The 23,151-nt window shown below is 36.0% G+C and overlaps 1 protein-coding gene across 7 annotated transcripts in view; it reads right to left on the reverse strand.

Annotated features, from left to right (window-relative positions):
- Positions 1-23,151, reverse strand: part of PRUNE2 (prune homolog 2 with BCH domain) — a 104,741-nt gene that overhangs the window by 20,135 nt on the left and 61,455 nt on the right. For 5 of the 7 annotated variants that reach the window (XM_032214601.1, XM_032214600.1, XM_032214598.1 and 2 more), the window contains exons 8-9: positions 13,003-19,747; positions 11,804-12,587 (exon numbers count right to left, since the gene is read on the reverse strand). In XM_032214601.1, coding sequence (XP_032070492.1) covers positions 11,804-12,587; positions 13,003-19,747 — 7,529 coding nt within the window. Of the gene's footprint in view, positions 1-8,709; positions 8,810-11,803; positions 12,588-13,002; positions 19,748-23,151 lie in introns of those variants that run through there. The other 2 variants (XM_032214599.1, XM_032214602.1) reach the window with 2 other exon arrangements.

The following is a 23,151-nucleotide window of genomic DNA, read 5'->3' on the forward strand; positions in this document are numbered from 1 at the left end:
TAAGGGTGACATCACAGGACTTTGACTTATGATTTCCTAAAAGCTTCTCCACTGACTTTGCTTGTCAAAAGTCAGCAGTGAAGATCACAAATTGCAATTACATGACCACAGGATACTGAGACCATCACAACTATACAAGAGCCCAAATTGAATTCTGAACGCAGGGACAAGTGATAGCCACAACTCTGAGGACCATTTATAAGTGTCCTTGACCATCACTGGCATAACTCTGAATGGTCAGTGAACAAGTAGTTGCTAAGAAAGGGTTATCTGTACTTCTTTCATAATTGTAGTGAACGTAGAGAAACTCCAATTCAAAAGGTTCAGACATTGAAAATGTTAAGGAACTTAAATCATCCAGGAGATGAGTCTGGAAAATTAAACACTAAGGAGCCAATCAAAAAGAAGGATGATTCTACTCTCGTATGGATTTTTTTTATAAGACGAAGCAATAATCTAATCTATGAGCCTAGTTAAATTGGGATGTCAAGTGTTTTGAAATGGACACCCCCAATAGCTTGATTGCTCAATTCCATTGTATGCGAGGAGATCATAGTTTAACTCAACAGCTACTGATGTTTCAGTAATTCCGTTGATTGTCAACCTAGCTACCAATGCCTTGGTAGCCCAGGTGACCCAGTTAACTCCACAATGAAAATTATGACAGCAGTTTTGATGGAAGCACTAGATAGAGGCCCCTTGAAAAGTACTCAACAAAGATGGTGGGAGTCTAAGCAAATACAGATTTCTGAAACTGAATCCATGAAGCTGGAATCCAGTAAGATTCTGTCATCTATCCAAGACAAGCACTACAGCATGCAAAGTTTATGTTTATATCGTGGAAAAAAATTTCACTCTCCTATGAGAGCCCCTCTTCATCTACACATGAGCATTTTATGAGTAGATGCCATAAATGCTTCAGATCTGACTTTTTGAAAATGAAGATCCCAGCCAACCTCAGAAACTAAGGCCTCTCTTTAGAATTAAACAAATTCCTGACATATGGAGTATCACATCAACATTTAGTCATTCCTACCTGAAAGATCCAGACTGTTGGTAGAATACAATTTACAAGCTTTCATAGAGTGTGGTGCCATGAGGCTAGAGTTAGGGTGATGCCATAACAAGTTCACTAAATTGTCCCTAAACTGCACAAATGCTCTACCTATTGAGTCTATCCAGCCTCTTGTTAGAATTTAGAGTGTTGATAGCCACCTCTATCTCATAGGCTTCACTATAGAAATAGTCTAAGATATTTTAGCTCTTGTGTCTACAAGTGAAGCCCAGGGCTGGATATCTGTTTCCTGAAAAGAATGCACTGATAACAAGGGTCAGTGCATCATACCATTTCTAGATGCCTGCATGCATTAGACCTTCTTCCTTTCACATTTACTCCACAGTCTCACTGTCAAAAAAATTTCTTCTCACAGCTCATAGTTTTGCATTCAGATACGTTTTTTCCTGCTCCCTTATAATGTAACTTCAAGATAAACTTAATTATATTTACTATATCAATGCTACAAAAATCCAGATGACTACTTGATAGCAGCAGAAAGATTAAGATGGATAAAATCTATTCCAACGTCAAGTGTTCATCCAGCTTATTGCAGGGCAGTTACAATAAGCCTAAACACTATGACCTAGATCAGGGGTGTCAAACTCAAGACATGTGGACCAGCACCAGCCCACAGAGTGCTTAGATCTGGACTGCGGGCTGCCCTGGAAACAGCAAAGGATCAGTCCGCAGCACCTCTGCCAGCAAAAACGGAGCTCGGGAGGGATATCCGCAACCCTTCCGGGTTCCGTTTTCGCTGGCAGAGGGCTTCAGGAGGCCATCAGGGCCAAAAACGGAGCCTCGACGAGTGTCATCGAGCTGGCCACACCCATCCTGGTCATAGCCCAACGGCTCCTCCAAGGTCAAACACAACCCTGATGCGGCCCTCAATGATCTAGATAATGAAATACAATTCAGGGGTTTTAGTTATTTATTTATTTACAATCCAAGGCTGTAAAATTTTAAAAGTAGAACAATATAACAGTATATTATATATCAAATATAAAAAGCAATAACATTGCATAGGAAAGCCTGAAAACCAGCAGGTGGATTCAATAAGCCATAACTACCTATTATAAATGTGGGAAATAGCTTTTTTGGAAACAGCTGAGACTTGATCTTGCAGGAGGAAAAGAGTATCTCCTGCTCAGAAGAACAATTAAAATTTCTTACAATTGAAACTGTGAGTTTCAATTTCTGGACTCCACTGAGTATATAGCAAGTACTCTAACATAGTGTGAAAAACAGAGGCAACCATTTTATATGAATATATTCAAATATGGCTTTCATTGGAAATGTAGGGTATCTGCCAGCTGCCACCCTAATAGATAATTGGCCAATATGGGTCAAAGAGGAAAGCTTCCAATGTGAAATGCATAGGATGCTTAAGCAGAATCTATAAATGATATGTGTACTATATAGAACCTGAATGATTACGAAGGTAGAATAAAAACAATATACTGGTTCCCCCATCACCGCCCCCCCCCATTGTGATTTACCAAACATGTTTTATAACGTAGCATTATAGTTGAATCTAATTAAAACTGGATAACAAGTCTTGGCTCAGTGAAATGTGTGAACCTAGATACAATTTAATGCTAAACAATGTTATTTCTAAATATGGATGGGTTCATACATTGTACTTTGCCAAAACCAAACAATTTAGGACTTAGCAGCACAATATACCTCTAGCCCATGTAAGAACAAATCTTATGTGAATCTTTTACAATGAGTAGAATATCAGAATATCCTTTCAGTAAGGCTTATCCAAGGTTAAAACTTTCATCTTCATTGACAGCAAAAAAAAAGTGCTATGCAGCTTTTCTCTCTCAAGCTGAAATCCTGGATATATTTAGTTAAATGAAAGTACAGCAGACTTCACTTATGCACAAACATGCATAGATCTGTTATTCACTCAAAAACAGAATTGCACAATACGCTAGACTAGACTAATGAGGTTATATAACTGTTTCAGAATAATATAGATACCCAAGCATAGTCTTAATATGCTGTGTAAACTAAGGCATTATGCTATCTAGTTTGTTTTATGCATAATATATGCATATTATACATGATATGTTATGTACACATATATATATTTGTATGGATACTACACATATTATGTATATGTATATAATATATATTATGTATATATAATATAGACAATGTTTAAAAATAATTTAAAAGTAAAATCTAAACAATATTTAGATAATATCGCTACATTCACATTATATATCATGCATAAAACAAACTAGATAGTATAATGCCTTAGTTTTATACAGGCCATCTATGGAAAACATCATTGGTTTAGATTTTAGACCAGTCACATTCTGTTAGCCCTAGGAAGAAGGAAATGACAAACGTTTCTGAAAATTCTGCAAGAAAACTTTCAGACAACATTGACTCAAAGGAGTAACCAAAAAAAACCTTACTTACAGTTTACATTAGAATCATGTGACTAGACCTAATTAATCTGATAACCTACAGGGAGATATAATTCACTAGATACTATTTCATTTTATGAACTTGCCACCCACAAATGTAGATACACACACATACACAACTTAATTAACAAATTATAATTAAGTATTTCATGTAAAGAATAAGAGCCAATTTAGGGGCTAAGGAGGCAGATTAGAAACTAGGAGGCTGTGTCTTCTAAGTCCTACCATAAGCATGAAACCAACTAAAAATCTTTGGGCCAGCTACTCTTTCTCAGCCCTAGGAAAGAAAATCAATGGCAAACAACTTCCGAACAATTCGACAAGAAAATGTCAGGTACTAGTTCAAGGAGTCCTGATCTGAATCTGCCCCTCCCCCAAATTGTAAAAAATGCCTTACCTTGGACATATTTCCATAGCATGAACATTTTAAATCATGTTTCGGTATCCACAATCAACTGCTGCAGTAGGAGAGCTCTGTAAGCATATATTTTTGTATGCCGTACAATATGGTGTGTAAATATTGTGCGCTAATGTTTGCACTACAGCTGAAGGGGCAAAAATCATAACTAATAATGACTGCTATTTTTGACTTGCTGATAAAGGAGACATTTCCAAACTTGGCATTATGTTCATATTTTGGGCTTCGGTTCCCACAATACTCACAAGTACTGCCAAATGGTCACACTGCCTGGGAAACCCTGGGAGCTCTAGTATAACAGAAGGCAAAGCTTCTGTTAAGCTTCAGTTAAGTTTCCTTAAGAAATCCTTTTCCTGGCTTCCCCATTTTGGATGGATGGATGGGAGGAAAGAAAGGAAGGAAGGAAAGAAGAAGGGAGGGAAGGAAGCAGGGAAGGAATGAAGGAAGGAAGGAAGGAAGGAAGGAAGAAGGAAAGAAAGAAAGAAAGAAAGAAAGAAAGAAAGAAAGAAAGAAAGAAAGAAAGAAAGAAAGAAAAGAGGAAGGCAAGAAGGAGAAAGATCATAGGTTTATTTTGTTTAATTATTTATTCAACTTATATACTGTCCATCTAGACCAGTGATGGTGAACCTTTTAGACACCAAGTGCCCAAACTGCGTATGCGCGCATGCCCAAACTAAAAGATGTGTGCGTGCAGACGAACATGTACATGCCAGCGAGAGGGCTCTGCGTGTCACCCCTGGCACGCATACCATAGATTTGCCATCACGGATCTAGACTGTGGCTTACAATAATTAAAAAGCTGATAAAAAACATTAAAACATCAAAGGAATAAATAGCTTAAAATTGATCAAGATGGAGGAAAGTAGAAAAAGTAGGGGAAGGTGGGTTCTTATGTTAGTCTCTTAATCACCTACAGAATGATGCACCCCCACTGGGGCTCCAGGCCAGCTGGCAAAGCCAGGTCTTCAGGCCCTTTCAGAAGGGGTGTGTAGCTCTCACCTTGGGGAGGGGGGGGCATAATGTTCCAAAGGGCAGAAGCCATGTAGAGAAGCTCTTCTCTGGGGCCCTTTAAACTGGAATTCCATGAACAATGGAGCCCATAGCATACCTTTTCTGCCAGAATGGGTGTGATGGGCCAATTTCTTTGGGGTGAGACAGTTCTTTTGATAGACTAATGCCATGAAGGGATTTAAAAGTAAAACCAAAACCTTGAATTGGACCCAGAAGCATACAGTTCTGCCATAACTGCTTGGGGGCGGGGGTGTTACTTTTGGGATGAATAGATAGCGAAACAGATTGATAGATGATCAATAAGCCAACATTAATTAGGCATGAAAGAAATCAATTAACTATATTAACTTTAGGTAAAACTCCATGGATTGATTTAAAACTCACATGGTTAATTGACTACGATGGCTTGAATTTCTCATTAAGTATACTGCAATTTGGAAAAAGCAATCACTGAGAAAAAGAAACATTTTCCTCAGTTTTCAGTAAAGAAATATTTTCCTTAGTTTTCAGTGGAGATATAGACCATATTTCCTCATCTCAAAAAAACAAAACCATAATCTGTTCTATCTCATGAAAGACCAAATGCTTCTTTGCACAAGGGAATTTCAAGCTACCTGTTTCACAAAGATTGGTGCTTTAAAAAAGCAAACAATTCATAATTTGCTAACAGATTAATTGCAAGCAATTTTCGTTGATTAAACTATTTAATCAGTACAGGTAATTATTGTTGTGTATATTTCTAAAATTATTCAAAGTGCTTTAGACCGCAGTATCTCTGGGCTAGTCATGAAAGCAGCCCGACTTTATTGAGACTTTCACAGGGTCTGAGAGGGAAAAAGATGTTTTAAAGAGTCACATTAACCTTAATGAGTGGATTACTTAAATCACTGGCATCTATTTTCAGGCATGCACAAAAGCTTGGAAAACTATGGGGTTATTTTAATGAACATCAGAGAAGCACTGCAATTATGACACAGCCAAAAAATTTCCAAACCATTTTCAAATGGTTTATTAGAATCATTGACCAATGTTTTATTCAAATCTAACATTGTTAAGTACCAAGACAGTTAAGGACCAAAAAGTAAAGTACCTAAAGTATACCTTAAAAAGGTTTCAATGCCATCAGTAAAGTGGTGATGAATGCAATATTGGAAGACTTGAAAGACCAAGTTATAAATAGATCACCAAGATGAAAATCTATCTATGTGGTCACCATCAAGCCAAAAAATGACTTGGTCGCACATAATAAGTTGTTGGAAGCCACCTCCTCCTCTCCTAGAAGAATGAAATATTTTGAGGAATATTTTTAAAAAGGCAGGATAAAATATTTTCCTATTTTAAGGGAGGCAGAAATTCAGAGCCCCAGCTCCCTGCCTTCAAGGAGCAACTGAGCTGGGAAAGCTTTTAGAAATGCAGATTTGGTAACACATTACTCTCTGCAGTAAAATCTGAACAAAGGCAGATTAGCCCTCACCCAAGAGACCAAAACAGGGCAAAACCAGTAAGCCAAAATAGGAATTATTGCATCATCCTCAGAAACATCAACCAAACTTAGCTCAAACAAACACCTAGGATTTGTACTTTGCCTATAAAGCCAGCTATGTGGCTGAATGGGAGTCTGACAACAGCCAATAGAATACATATTCTTACACAGGAACAGGAAGCTCAAGTGCAAAGCCCAAGAGAAGGTATAAAAACCCTTCACTCTCAACCCCATGTGGTCAGCTGCCCAGAATTACCCATGCGGTTCTGCTTCATCATTAAACCATCTTTCCAATCAGCCGCCAGCCTCCATTTTGTCTCCAGGGCCTTTTTCCCGGCTTGGAACTGGATCTGGATATTTCTCTCAACAAAGTCAATTTTAAAAATCCACATAACATTTTAAAACTCTGAAGCTAGAGAGAATTAGGCATAGAAAACAACCTTTTTCCATTTACTTGAATTTACTATCACCTTAATTAAGAATCAACTATTAGAATTTGATATTAAATGTTAGATGTTATAAAAGTTATGCCAATGACTCATTCATGAAGCTACAATATTCAAAGTATTGGCAGCAACTGAGGCATCATGGCAGAGCTCATGGTGCCATGGCACCAATCTTCCATTGCAGGGTTCTCTGAACTGAAGCAAAGAAAACGAATATTGATTTGGACAAACATAGTTTTAACAGATTAATGCAGCCCAATGAGGATATTGTAAACTGTCATAGAAGATGTAATAATTAAATCAAGGATATTGACATTAAAATTCTTCAGGTGACAAAAATGTTCATTATTTCTAAAGGAAGAAAGGATTATAAAGTAAGAAATATTAGAACTGAGGACATGAACAATTAACCAGTCAGACCTTAGCAACAGAATTTTTATGGATTCTAAGTGGGTCAAATTGGGATTTACAAAATCTAAAAATAAGGTGACTATGAGACAGGAATTTGAAAGAGAGGGAGCTGCATCAATAAAAGGGAACTGTGGGTTATACAGAGTTTTCATTAGTTGAATTTACAAACGACAAAGAATTATTGATGGGAAAACTGCTTCAAATTAACTTATTCACTATAAAACTAAATAAATTTTCTCACCCCTTGACTTTATAGAGGAAACTATATTGTATATTCTTGGTAGCCTGGATCAGCAATAACTACAAAGATTCCATTTATCTCAAGCATAAGAGACACTTAGCTTTTCTTCAGAAGGTAGAAAAGGAATAAAAGGAAATGAGGAAGAGGATTCCATGAAAATATAGTCAACTTCCTAGGTATTTTTTTTAAATGCAATGCTTTATCAAAAGCAGCATTAAAGCAAACATTATTTCATTGGAAGATTTTCCTTTAGTTTTATAAGCTCCTTCTTTTTCAAACAGCCCCATGAGGCAAAGCATTACAAGTTCCATCTTACAGACTCAAGAGAACAAATGAGCTGTGCAGAGTACATGGCTGATGTGAGACTTGCATTCAAACACAGCTCCAATCAATCACATCAACCTCTTGTGGCTTAAGAAGACAGAGCACAAATCCTTCATTCTATTCTCCTATATTTCTATTAAATCCTCCTCTTAAGTATTTTCTTTTCTGAAAGCTGCTGTGAAAGTGGTCATTTCTTTAACTGCACAAAACATTTTCTGAAAACAAAGTTTCCCACAGAAATATTACATTTTTATTTATTTTTTACTGGCAGACATAACCAAATGCTTGCTCATTTTTCAAGCTTTGTGTTTTCCACACTTTGTCCACTTGAAATCCAATTCCTTCTGAACAGCCAGAGGATACTTCAAGAAAGAAATCTTATATGCTTTTCACTGACAGAAAAGGACTTAAAACAGCACAATCACCTATTATACTGCTGTAAGATTGATAACAATCTCAAGTGCATTTAGTTGCTTCCCCTTAGTTAAGCACGCTATTAGATAGTGGAAGTGCCTTTCTTTCCTCTCCATCACCACCATCAAAAAGCTATGCAGAGAACAAAATCATACTAATGAGGAGGATTACGCAATTAAAACACACGGTAAAGTTCTGTTCGTCAATTACAAAAATCACGTCATCTTGCAATTCGACAGATCTCTGAAAAGAAGGTAGAGTTTCCTTCGTAACCAGATGTGATTGAATTTTAAGTCACAGCAGCTTAATTTCCTTATGAGACAGCAAACGTTTTGCAATCCTGCTGATGCATATTCTCTTCTCCCTCGCCTCCCTCCGAATTAACTGCAACAATAGAGCTGTTAAAAAAATAAATAAAAAAGCACCATCTTTGCCGATTGCTCCGTACCAACGGCGTGCTTACCTTCCTCGGGTTTAAAAAGCAGTTTTGCAATAGGAAAAGTGCAAAACTGCTTTAGGACTTTATTTCAGGATCTCCTTCCCATAGCAGCTTACTAGAAACCGAGCTCTTCACCATTTTTCTGATCACATGACCGATGCCCGTTCTAAATAAGGAAGATGATCACCTGCTTTTTGGATACCACGGTGTGGATATCCAATCAGCCATTCTAATAGGCACGCAAAGAACCCCAAAGCCAAACAGACTTATTAAGAATAACGGTTTTTTTTCCTTTCTTGGTGGCAAGAGCATTACTGTGAAAACCAAATAAAATAAACCTCATAATCAATTTAAAAGCAAGTTTGAAGCTGTGTATTGGATAGCTTTATGTAATCTACATCACTTAAATTGAATTTAAAGTCGTATAGTGGTGGAGAATTCTATTAAAAAAAAACAAGGGGACAGATTCAATGAGTATCTTCAGGCAGAATAGAGAATTTTTACTGGGATCTGTAGGCAGAAGCCACTTTTTTCTGCATTATCCAATTAATTAAAAGGCTATTTCTTTTCCTTGAAAAGTATATTTAAATATGTGTCAGTGTGTAGAAAATAGCATTGAGAGATATGTAGTCATTTCCATGCAGGGTTTTATCATATTTGTCATATCAAAATTAGCCATCCTTAGTTGAGAGACTTCCTGGTGTGCTGAGGCTAAAATTCCTGCCAGTTGGTTAAAGTTTATCTCTCTAGAGCAAGCTAGTTCCTGTTCAGTTCTCAGCTTTCAAAATTAAAATAATTTTATATTTCTTGGATTTTGACTGTAGCCAATATACACAATTATATTTTGGTTCCGTCCTGGGTAGCTGACCACATGGAATTGAGAATGTGGGGTTTTTATACTTTCTCTTGGGCTTTGAACTTGAACTTCCTGTGCAACATGTATTCTATTGGCTGTTGTAGAGGTCATAATTGACTGTATAAGTTGTCTGAGCTAAGATTGGTTGAAGCCTGGAGCTGATGCAATTGCTTGTTGGGCAATTCCTACTGTGGCTAAGGGCTAACCCTACCTTTGTTCAGACCTTGCTGCATGGAATTTGCTTATGAATAGAGCTATCTATCTCTTTATCTTTTAAGTGCTGATGTCTGCTGAGGGCTATTAAGAAAGGTAGGGATTATTAAGAGTGAGTTTACTTCCAGCCTCTTAATAAAAACACGTTTCTCCATTTCTAATCCAGGGAAATATAATATTCTGTCATTTTAATATTTCTCAAAATAATTCATTATTCTAGGAAAGGGATGGGTATTAGTTTTTTGTATGTATGTATGTATGTATGTATGTATGTATGTATGTGTATGTATGAATGTATGTATGTAAAAGAGTCCATGAGCAAATGAGATGTTAACTTTTATATGTTACATAGATTGTGTCAAATGATTTAAATTGATACGTTTATCTAAAACTAGTAATATAATGTTCTGAAATATTTGCTTAGATCTATAAAAACAAGAGGAGAGATAAAATTATTTGATAAAGTTAGCTATCTTTACATGGGGGGAAAATCACTCTAATAGACTAGGGTGAAGTGGTGCAGTTTATAAGGGGAAGGAGAAAAACCAAAAATGTTTATATGGCCCACCTATTGTGGTCATGAGATTTGCAGCTAAGAGACACCTTCAAAAAGACAAACTAAAACATCTGCAATATATTTTGCAAGAATTGGATAGCATTCTGAGAAAAGGTATCAATGAGTAATGCACATAAGCATAGGACTAGAGGAAAAAGTTAAATCACAATTAGCTTGTTATAGCAAGTTTTCATACTCCAGTAAAATTAGGATCATTTCATGTTTATTATATCCACACAGGAAACACAGAACTGAAAATAACGGATACATAGGATCACTTCATCATTTTTTCCTCTGCAGTATTTCAGAAATAAGCCAGATCCTAGTTTGCCCAAGTTCTACCAAAGAATCTGTGAAGGTTGAGAACAAAGGTCAAGAACTCTGAAAAGAGCTATAGGTAGAACCACAATTGGGACCAACATCTAGGTCATTTAACACAGCAGTTGCTAAGTGAAACCGTGACTGTGTTTATGCTCTTACTTCAACTTTCTTTTGCTTTGTAGACCTACAAAGTCATAGATACTAGGACTAGTCACAGTTACTTTTTCCATCATCATTGTAACTGCAAATGGTATCTAAATGAAGCAGTAGCTGAAAGAGGACAGCCTATGTACAGGGTAGATTAAAAATATGGTGACAATATAAATGAGTAAGAAAGTTGATTTGAAAGGAAGAAGGGAAAAGATTCGATCAATGTGATAAATGAGAAATGTCTTTTTTAAAAAGGCCCAGGGACAGGAGTGGGTAAGTGGACAATGGGACAATAGGAAGACGGTTGGAAAAATTTTGTTCACTACAAACTTTGACATTTGATATCTTAAAAGTTAGATCAAAGTTGAGTATTGTTTTGAATGACAAATTAGATTTAAACTGTATTTATTAATTGATTTGATTTACATCCAGCCTTTCTAGCATGGAGTGCCTAAGACACACTTTAAACCAGATGATATGATATGATATATGATTATAATCCAAAACTGTAGATGTTTTCAGGCATGTGGACTGGCACAGCCTCTTTATGCATCTGTTAAAGTGAACTGAAGTGAACACCTTATGTCTTTTAATAATATTAAAAGACAGATACTACTAGGCTCCATCTGATTTTGGACTACCTATTATTTTCCTCCTACATCATCAGTGGTGGGTTTCCATTTTTTTACTACCGGTTTGCTTGTGTGCGCTCACACGCAACACTTCTGCGCATGCAGAAAGTCGAAATCCTTTCAATACAGTCAGTACTAATCATCAATGCATATATTAATTGCATATCTTCAGTTGCTAGATTGCTCTATACTGGATTGTTGCAGAATATAGGAGAGGTTGGTAAAAGTTAGATATCTGCCTTGAATAAAAGGAAGCTCTAATACTAATATAAAATTTATCCACCCCTTGCTTCTAGTGTGAGCAACCTTCTGAAATGTACCAATACATTCATCAATAATAAAATCAGCAATAACATTTATAGACCTTAACATTTATAGATCTGTTCCTACCCTACTATTCGATGGATATGTCTTGTATTGTCCACAGATGAAGTCTCATCTTCTATTTTTTGTTCTTTAACCATGCTGTCTCCAAGAGGTTGTTGTGGATGATCATCCAATTCAACATCATTAGCAACCACTTGCAAGAAAGGAGCATCTGTTTTGGTATCGCATGAAATCTTGTCCTGTTGTTCCCAGGCTTGGTAGGAGCTTTTATCTAGTGGAATTTCAGCTTGGGTTTCAGAGATCAGTTCCTGGCTTAAAACGTTGTCTAATTCTTTAATAGATTGTCTGCATAGTGACTCTATTGTGACTGGTTTACTACAATTATCTTCAGATGATACTTCATGCTCTCCATTTTGGCCTACTATAGTCCACTCCTGGTCTTGTACAAGGATGCTGGGTGATTTCTTTTCACCTTCCCATTTTTGAGGTACAGCAGCAAAACTTTTCTCCTCTAGGTAAAAAGAGTCCCATTCATTCTCCAGAGTAGACTGTCCTTCACTTTCATTTATTATGGAGATTGACTGTAATGTATCCGAGGAGTCTGCTGAAAATGTTTCAAGAAAATCCATTTGTTCAGCAATTGCTGAAGGGACATTGCTTTCTTGGGTTACCAATAAGTCATTTGTCAAAGATACATGTTCTTCACCGCTAATGAGGACATAGTCCATTTCTAAAGAAGACTGTTCTTCTGCTTCCTGTAATTGTCTATCTTCCTTTTCATCCTTTCTTATCCTTTCTAGGAACCTGGTCTCTTTACTATCAAAATTAAATACATCACAGACAGCTTCTGAAATTAAACAAAAAAAAGTTTTAGTTAAAGCAGTCAATTCTTCCTGCTAATTTTAAACATGAAAATAGTTAGCTATTTGATTTGTATAGCCTCTCTTATTATTTCATTTTATGTTTTAATTAGAATAGTTTTTCATTTAAAATAAGACATGCTAGACAATTCACAGCTGGAAAAGAATATTTTTACAGTATAGGTATTGATTGTGAATATACATTTTTTAAGAAATAAAATATTCTTTAAAAATTCTTTTAAAAATAAATTACTTTTTAAAAAAGTATCTCCAGTTTTACATTTTATTTGGAAGTTTTTGTAATTTATTTGTAAATCATTGCATGATTATAATATATGCAAAAAGATTGTATTTCCCTAGAAATTGTTTTTTTATATTAATAAATGTGCTAATTTTACTCACCGTTGTCTATGCTTATGCCTCCATCTGCTGGTGAATCAATATGAGTTGATTTTGCTTTGTATTCACATTTGTTCAAATCTTCTGTTGACTCAGGAATTACTTCAGAGTCCAGCAATAAAGAATCCCAGTTTTCAGAACTTTCTCCAGCTTTGCTATTTATATCATCAGATTTTTTTTCTAAAAGATTATTTTCATCTTCACTAGTTGGTGAATCAATAGTAGCTGAATATATTTTGTGCACAGGTTTCTTAAAAACACATGAGGGTTGCGATTTCTCATCAGATTCTAATAAAAACGACTCCCAGCCTTGATTTTCTTGATCTTCTGCAACCTTATTTTTTAAATCGGTAGCTTTAGATTCCAAAATGTCAATTTCACTGCCTGCAACCGGAGATTCAATATTACTTGAATCTGTTTCAAATTCAAATGCTTTCAAAGTACACGAAGATCCAGGAGTCCCATCAGATTCTAATAACAGGGATCCCCAACCCTGTTGAGAATATTCGGCAACATCATCTTTTATGATACTAGTGTTAGATCCTGAAATGTTCATGCCATCTTTTTGAAGAGTCTCCAAACCAAAAGGAGAAACAACTTCTAGTGTTAATTCTTTATGGGGTAATTCTATAAACTCTGCACTATAACTTTCTTGTGTATTTTGAAGATGTTGTAGACTATCTGCAGAATATTGTATTTCTGTATTATATAGGACCTCTTCTTCCTTTTCTTCTAATGAGTCTTGTGGTGATTGTTTCTTTGCAAGTGCTGGATGAATTTCGGTTTTCTCTGATTCGTCAATGGCTGTTAAAGGATTAGTTTCATTCAGCATCATACATTGGTTATTCATACTATACTCTTTTCCAGTATCATCAAGTGCAGTATGCACTGTTTCCAGCTGTTCAACTAGTCCTGTTACATGGCCAAAGGGTGAAAGTTGATCATTTTCTTCTAAGGAGTCTTGTGGTGATTGTTTCTTTGTAAGTGTTGGATGAATGTCGGTTTTCTCTGATTCGTCAGTAACTGTTAAAAGATTAGTTTCATTCAGCATCATACATTGGTTATTCATAATTGGTATCTTATTCATACTATACTCTTTTCCAGTATCATCAAGTGCAGTATGCACTGTTTCCAGCTGCTCAACTAGTCCTGTTACATGGCCAAAGGGTGAAAGTTGATCATTTTCTTCTAAGGAGTCTTGTGATAATTGTTTCTTTGTAAGTGTTGGATGAATTTCGGTTTTCTCTGATTCGTCAATGACTGTTAAAGGGTTAGTTTCATTCAGCATCATACATTGGTTATACATACTATACTCTTTTCCAGTATCATCAAGTGCAGTATGCACTGTTTCCAGCTGTTCAACTAGTCCTGTTACATGGCCAAAGGGTGAAAGTTGATCATTTCTAGGAAAATTATCATACATAAAATTATCTGTGGCCGAAACCGATTCCTGAGTAATATTTTCTTTTTCAACTTCAGATAGGTTGTCATTTGGAGATGTTCCTTGGTAGATTGTCTCATACTTATTTGAAAGACATGAGTCGTTTTCTTCAGGACATAATTCCATTCTGTCCATTGCCAGTTGCTGATTAAAATGAAAATCAGTGTCTTTTAACAAGATGGGGGACATCACACCAAGCTCCTCATGCTCAGATAGGACAGAGGTTTGTGCATATGTTTCCTTGCTTTCATACTGGCAAACGTCAGGACTGCTTGAGGCCTGCGAACTGCTGTCTTGATCAAAGTGATTTAATATATCTGGATTTTCTTTGCTAGTTTTCAAAATGAAGGGCTGGTCTACATCAGTCCACAAATCTGGATCAATACTAAATATCTGGCAGTTTCCTGGAGTGCTGTTCTGTAATATGTCAGGAACAAATGGATTTCCTTGGGCAATTCTTTCTTCAGTAGGTGTTGAGCTCAAAGATTTTGTTAAAGATTGTGAAGGATCAGATGGAGATGTGTTAACAGTCTCTGGCTGCATTTCACTGTACTGATTTATTATTCTGGGGACAAATTTATTTCTAGTTATCAGATTTGGATCAAGTTTTAGATCTTCCTGAGCAACAGCATTTAACAGGCTTATCTGCCAGTCTTCTGGAGCAGTTTGTTTAACAGTGTTAAGGGATGTATCTTGTCTTCTCTCTGTTTCATCAATATGTGACCATGGTAGTCCATCATATTCTCCAATGTTTGCACAAGCTTGATCTGATCCTTCATACCAATGAGTCAGTACAGGTTCCTCATTTTTATATTCAGGTATATTGTTACATTGTGTAGATTCTTCTTCATATGTGGAAGTAGCTGTAAGATTTGGTTCTTCAACATTTTCATTTATTTTTGGATTTACTGCCCATGTATTATCAGGGATAACTCCTGCATAGTTTCTTTGTAAATCATTCCTTGAATTAAATCCAAGTGAACTCTCATTTTGTTTTTCCAAATTCCACCATTCAAATGTATCATCTGGAAATCCAAAACATTCTTCTATGGATTTTTTATTTTTATCTAATGCACTTTTTCCACTATCTTGCAACAGAATGTCCCAGGCATCTAAATTATTTGGACTATAAATTTCTTCATTGTTTAAAGCAGATGTTTGTTCAATGTGATTAGGTACATCTTCCTGATCTATTTCCCTTTCTATAAAATATTCAGATGTTTCATGGGCATGGTTTTCTGTTATAATATTAACATCTTCAGAGATTTCATTTAATGCATCCGGGTGAACATTTTCCTTCAACTTAGGTTGACCATTTGAATTTTTTGAACCAACTATAAGATTGGTTTCATGGAAATGCAAAGATTCATTCTCTCTCGTAGCATCCTCCAATTTGTCAGAGTCTAAATCTGACACTATTCCTCCCTGATGTATATTTGAACATTCTGAAACTTCATCTGTCCCAGGACTTGATAACGAAGATGTATCATCATCATCCACATGAGCATTCCAAAGAACTAAATTTTTAGGTACTTTGTGATCAGTGTTTGTTTCGGAATCTTCTTGGCTTTTATTTTCAAGGAATTCCTTTCCAGATTCATCTATTTTGATATCATTTGTAACGTCCCATATACCTTCATTCTGAGTATTGCTTCCTTGAAAATTCTGCCTGGTATGTATATTAGTTAAAGAATCACTTATATCTGGGCTGGTTGGACCTGAGTATATATCATTATTAATGGACCCACCACTGCTATTATCTTCCTCACCAGTAATTTTGAGGGATGTATTTGCAGGGGAGTTACTTGATCCTTCTGACATTTCATTCTTCATGGGGCTTAATCCAGCAAACTGCATTTCTTCACTCACTGATGTATTCCAAGCATCAAGGATTTGGGACAATTCATGATGCAGTATAATATCAATACATTTTTCATGAGTGAACTCATTTTCACTCTCCACACTTTCAGGAGTTTCACTTAATTCAGAAGAATCAGTTTTATACGGTAATAAAGTACTTGGTTGTGGCTTATCTGTTGTATCCAGGGGTTCAATATCTTCTGTGTACAGATTCTGTGAAATTCCTTGACTTTCATCATTTGAAGTTGTGTCTTCAATGTCCAACGTTTCTGAAATGTCTCCACAACTCTCCAATTCAAATTTATCAGTGTTCAAGTTAGAGGTTGACTCTTCCCCTGTTGATGGTTGTTCTTCAGCAAAAAAAAGATTTGATTGTTCTGACTCTGAAGCATTCATTTCTGACCTATTAATCATGTTTTCATTTTCAACCATCATTGGAAAATGGTTCCTTTGATTGCATTCTTCTCTGGGAGAAATTGAAGAGGGACTTTCCATGTCAGGAATATTTTGTTCAAATAGATCTTTATCAAAAGGTTTAGAAACTAGTGTAGACACTCCTCCTGAATGGTAGTTTGGATATTCAATCATGTTAAAATGATCCAAATTATCATTATCTTCCTTGGGAGACGTAATGACATGTTTTGCATTACTGTCTTGGGTTATGTCATTCTTTTTCTCTGTGATAAGATGAGTCCAATTGGAAAATGGTATATTTACTTCTGGTGGTTCTGCTGCTACTTCTTCCAGACTTCCACTAGTTATTGTTTTTTCTGGCGAACTGGGATAATCAGAAATTGTTCTGCTTTCTTCTGAACTATTAACATATGAAAGAGGTAGTAAAAGTGACAATGGCATGTCATTTTGCATTGTTTCATTTCTAATATCATTAAGAGGGAATGACCCTACAATAGTTTTATTTTCAATGACTTCTAGTGTTGAAGAATAAGTTAAGCTGTTATCCTCCAATGCAACTTTTTGATCGTGCTGAAGATGCTCAACCTTTTGGTCAAATTGCTTATTCAGAAGTTTACTTTCTTGATCTGATTGATTGTTTTGTCTAAGTTGATAATTAACTAAAATGTCATTTTCTGTACCATTTGATTCAAAACAAGGAGATCCTATGTCTTCAAAAATGATTTCATTATTCCTTTCATCATTTTCTTCTGTTGTGCACACGATACTACTTAGAGGCGAATTATTATCTTTTTGTGCAGGGATCAACATCATTCCACTATTTTCAGAAGGACTACTGTCATCAACATCATAGTCACCTGAAAAAAGTTCTGCAACTTTTTGTTCTGAATCATATACAACAGCATTTTTTATAATAAGGTCCGAAGGTTCAACTTCTACTTTTTTTTCATTATTAAGGGTTGGTTTCCAAGCTTCGCTGTAATCAGATGAACATACAGGAAATGTTTGTGACAATGATTTATTATCTGATAAATCATATATTTCTGTTCCAGTTTCATCTGAATTTGAGTTTCTTATTTGATCAAAGATTGGCTTTCCCTCAGAATATTTGTCTTCACTTTCTTTTTCATCTGCAACACCTGTGGGTGACACATATGAATCAGATGTTGAATAGTTTGTATCTGGTGGAGAAACAATCAGATCTTCACCTGTATTTGATGTAAAAAATTCTGGATCTTTGTATGACAGGAAGGGATCTTCCCAAGAGCCAAGGTTTCCAAGCATATCTTTCCTGATGTTTGAATCACAGGGATCCCATACAGAGGTATTGTCAGACTTAGTGTTACTATGATTTTCTTTAACATCTTTCTGCATTATGCCAAAACTAGATTTTGCATTTTTATATGCTGTGTGATTTTCTAATGAGCTATCTTGCCTGTTGTTTTGAAAATTTAAATCAATTTGATTTTTTGGATTTTCACTTAAATTATCTACAGAGAATTCCAGCAAAGATTTAGACGTAGAATATTTATCAAAATTTTGCGAAAAGTGATCAAATTCCACTTGAGGAACATTCCATGGATGTTCTGTGGATTTTGAGATATCATGATCAAACTCTGCCCAAACATTAGGCAAGTTTGTCTTTATATGTCCACTATTATTCCACTCTCCACAAGCTGGTTGACTGGAGTTCCACACATTAGCAAATTCTTCTATTTGCTGTTTATCATCTTTCTGTTGATACTCCAAAGTATTTTGGGCAGGGCTAAATGGTTTTTTCCAAGTATCTGTTCTAGAAAATTCCATATGTTTTGGTTGCTTTTGTATACATGCTGAATCTGATGCTCTTCTATCAGTTTGCTGTCTCAGTAACATATTTACTTTATAATCTTTCCATGAATCAGGACTCTGAAATACAGATTCTGGCTCAGTTGAATTCCATGTATCAACATTTTTGGAATCTAATTCAAAACCATCCCACCAGCTCCCATATCTAATGTGAGAATGAGGATTTTTAACGTGATCAATTTCATTAATTCTTTCAATTATATCTTGTGGATAAAATAAAGGTGGCCCACTATCTAAAGGTGATGTTTCTACAAGGCTATTCATTGGGGTTGGTGGAGTTCTTCTTTCACCATTTTTCAAGATTTCTGTACAAGAGGAAAATTCATTTTCCAAGTCAACCAAATTTGATTTATTATCAGAGAAACTTCTATGATTTTCTTCTTGGTGGCCAGATTCATTCAATGTTACTATATCATCCTCCTCATTTCTTCTTCGAAAGTCTATTGAATAACTTGCAATATCACATTCCGATAGATTTGTCTTGTCATCTGCTTTTGAACTAGCTGACAACTGTTCTTCTGATGAACCACTGTCATGGGAGAAATCATCCACAGAACAGCCCGCCAAATGTGAAGACAATGTCTCAACTGATGGCATAGGTGCTAAGTCAAAATTGAAAAGATCATAATTGTCACTGTTATTTCTAGATGGAGGCTTTTCTTCTTCAGCAACTGCTCCTTCAGGAATGGGACTATAAGAGTCAAATCCAGAAAGAAAACTGTGATGAGATGCACCCCCTTCTGCTACTGGACTATCATCACTAAGAAAAACGGAGCTCTCCTTAGATGATCTGCTGCTTCTAATAGTAGCAAGACCACTGTCAGGACTCACAAGATCTATGTTAACATCCGCATGGGCTTGCACTGATCCATTATGATCTTGAGGGTTTTCTATAAAGTTCACAACATTTGGTTGTGGTTCAATGTCTGAACCATATAGTTCCATAATACCAGAAGAACCTTGAGAAAGTGGAGCACTTCCAGCCACAGCTTCAGTGGAAGATGTTCTACTATTTGGTGCCATTTCGGGATGTCTTCTGCTGATAACATCTTTCATTAGCAAAAAAATTTCATCACCATTTGCTACGTAATTCTCTTGCTGGTAAATAAGAAGTTGGTCACATCCATATTCCATAGGATCCAGTTCCAGGCATGGATTCTGACACTCTTCTAATTCGCAGCAAATCTATTAAAGAAAAAAAAACACCAGTGTTTTGTTTGAGCAACTGTACATAATGAAAGTAAGTTTAGTAAAAATTAATACTGATTTAGTAATTCTACTTCTTTTTACTTTGTAATATTTTTCATGTTCTAATATACTCTTGAGCAAGTGTATTCTGCTTAAGCATCAGGAACCTAAGGGAAATAAAACTTTAGCATATGGGTATCAGAGAGTCTAATATTACTGATCTTGGTCCCTAATATTCCTCTCTCCTTAGAAGAACTGAAAATATTGTTATGCAGTATTCTCAGTCTTATTTAGAAGAACTAGATATAATAATAGCCATCCACCTTTCGCAGAATTCACCAGAATCTTACCATATTAGAATGGGGGCAAATACTGGGGAAGGAAGCATTGCACTAATATATATCTATGGTTTGATGGGGGCTCAGTTCAGTTATTGCTAATCGCTGCCTAATAAACTTATGTGGGACTTGAGGCATAGACTGCTAGAGCATTTCAATATCATTCTAAAGCAAAAGCCAATGAAATGCTTAAGAAAAAAATTAATTTCAACATTGGGTTTATTTAATTACTAATTAGTCCTCTAATTAATAGACCATGAAATATGTACTCTGATAAAGAGTTCATAATGCAAACATTAGTGACATTTCCATCATTCCTACATGACTTAATTATGCTATTAAAATATTTATCTAATAATAATAATAATAATAATACCCTATAAATATACAAGTCAGATGTGCTGGAATTATGAGTCCCAGGATTCCTAATTGCATGGCCAATTTTAGACAGGCTAATCATATTCTTTCCCTAGTGGGAATAAACATTTGACCACAGCAGTGGTTAATAATAATATTTGAAGTACGTTAATTTATTCTTCAGAAGAGGAATAGATTTTTGTATATATTTTTTTAATTTCAAAGTGAATTGCCAAAAAAAGTATATAAGCACTGTAGTCCTCACTTACCGACTACTCATTCAATGGCCATTCAAAGTTACAGAAATTGTGCAGAAAAAGGAGATTTATGACTGGTACTCAAAGGTGCAATTATTGTAACTTTCTCATAGTCACATGGTTATGATTCGGGTGCTTGGCAACCAGTAAGTTCCTACAACAGTTGTAGCATCTGACAGTCACATGATCATCCTTTGAAACCTTAAGAGCTGACTTCTAACAAACAAAGTTTATGGGGAAGCTGGCAGGAAGTTGCAAGTCAAGGTCATATGAGATTACTCTTAACATGACTTTTCACTTTACAATTGTGTTGCTTAGTGGTCAATGAGTGAGAACTACCTATAGAGCAGGCAACCCGTGGGTTGGATACGGCCTGCACAGGCCCACCCACCCTGGCTCCGCAAAGGCAAAAAACATTGTGATACGTCATGACATGGCCTGAGATGTGATCAGGCTTGACACCCCTGCTATAGAGCATAAAATAATGGACAATTTCAAAGATAAAGTCAGCAGGACAATTCCACTCCTCCACTCTCACATATAGGAGTATATCCAAATTGTCTGATGGACAATTTGGATATACCATTACCACCATTCATCACCACCAGATAGATTCTTTCTATGATACAGTGTCACATTAATTCATATTAACAAGTTTATTCATATTAACATTATATTAACATAAGAACAAAATCGAAGTAGACTCTTTAAAAGGACTAATTTCAATAGACTTAGAGAGAGCTTGGGAAGGAATCCATGGATGAGAATCGTCAAGGAGAAAACAACCCAAGAAGCTTGGGAAACTTTGAAAAGTAAGATTATAAAAGCACAGTCTAGTACAATACCAATGAAGAAGAAAAATAACAGCTTTCAAAAGAAACCAGTACGGGTGCATAAAGAACTGCCTGACAAATGTCTTTACACAAAAGGAAAAATCAGTCCAACCTATCAAAAACAGTACAGATTAGGAACACAAGTTAAAACAAGGGGGGGAGGGAATGGTAAGTAAGAATCTGTCCATCCTAGACAAGTTCAAATCACCAGGACCAGATGGATTACATCCCAAGATTCTAAAGGAACTGGCAAATGTGATCTCAGAATCACTGAACTATATCTTTCAAAGATCTTGGAGTATCAGGGAACTGCCAGAGGACCAGAAAAGAGTTGATGTAGTTACCATCTTCAAAAAAGGGGGCACAAAACCAGGGAAGATTCTGGAAAAGATAATCAAGCAATAAATCAGAGAACACCTAGAGGTAAAGTCATAACCAAAAGGCAACATGGATTTGTCAAAAACAGATCATTGCATTCTTTGTCAAAGTGACAAAATTAGTGGATCAGAAGAATGATGTGGATATAATTTACTTGGACTTCAGTAAGGCATTTGATAAAGTACATCACAACTTACTACTTGATAAGATAGAAAAATATGTTAGACAGCATCAACACCAGATGGATTCGTAAGTGGCTGACCAATTGCACTCAAAGTGTAGTACTCAACGGAACTGCATCTACATGGCGGGAAGTTCACAATGGGGTATCCCAAGGCTCTGTTTTAGGCCCAGTGCTCTTCAACATCTTCAGCAATGTTTTGGATGAGGGGATAGATGGGGAATTCATATTTGCAGATGACATCAAGCTGGCAGGAAGAGCCAACACTCCAGAAGATAGGCTTAAGATACAGAAGAATCATGACAAACTTGAACATAGGGTACTATCTAACAAAATGAAAAGTAAGGTTTATATTTAGGTAAAAAACAAATGCACAGGTATAATGTAGGGGATATTAGGCTCAATAGGCTCAATAGGCTCAATAGTAGTAACTGTGAAAGGAATATTGGAGTGCTAGTGGACAAATCACTTGAATATAAGCCAGCAGCTGTCAGAAAGCCAACAAAGTTCTAGACTGTATTAACAGAGGGATAGAATCAAGATCAAGTGAAGTATGAGTACCACTTTATAATTCCTTGGTAAAACTACCCTTGGAATACTGCATCCGGTTTTGGTTGCCACAATGTAAAAGAAAGAGTGCAAAGAAGAAGAACAAAGATAATTAGGGGACTGGAGACTAAAACATATGAAGAACGGTTGTTGGAATTTGGTATGTGTAGTTTAATTAAAAGAAGGACTAGGTGACATGATAGCAGTGTTCCAATATCTCAGGGATTGCCACAAAGAAGAGGGATTCAAGCTACTCTCCAAAGCACCTGAAGGCAGGACAGGAAGCAATAGATGGAAACTAATCAAGAGGAGAAACAACCTAGAAATAAAGAGAAATTTCTTGATATTTAGAACAATGAATCAGTGGAACAACTTGCCTCCAGAAATTGTGAATGCTTCAACACTGGAAGTTTTTAAGAAGAAACTGGACAACCATTTTTCTGAAATGGTATAGAACCGTGATGGCAAACCTATGGAACATGTGCCAGAGGTAGCACACAGAGTCAAA

The sequence above is a fragment of the Thamnophis elegans genome, chromosome 3 (genome assembly GCF_009769535.1).
Source record: "Thamnophis elegans isolate rThaEle1 chromosome 3, rThaEle1.pri, whole genome shotgun sequence".
NCBI classification, from domain to species: domain Eukaryota; kingdom Metazoa; phylum Chordata; class Lepidosauria; order Squamata; family Colubridae; genus Thamnophis; species Thamnophis elegans.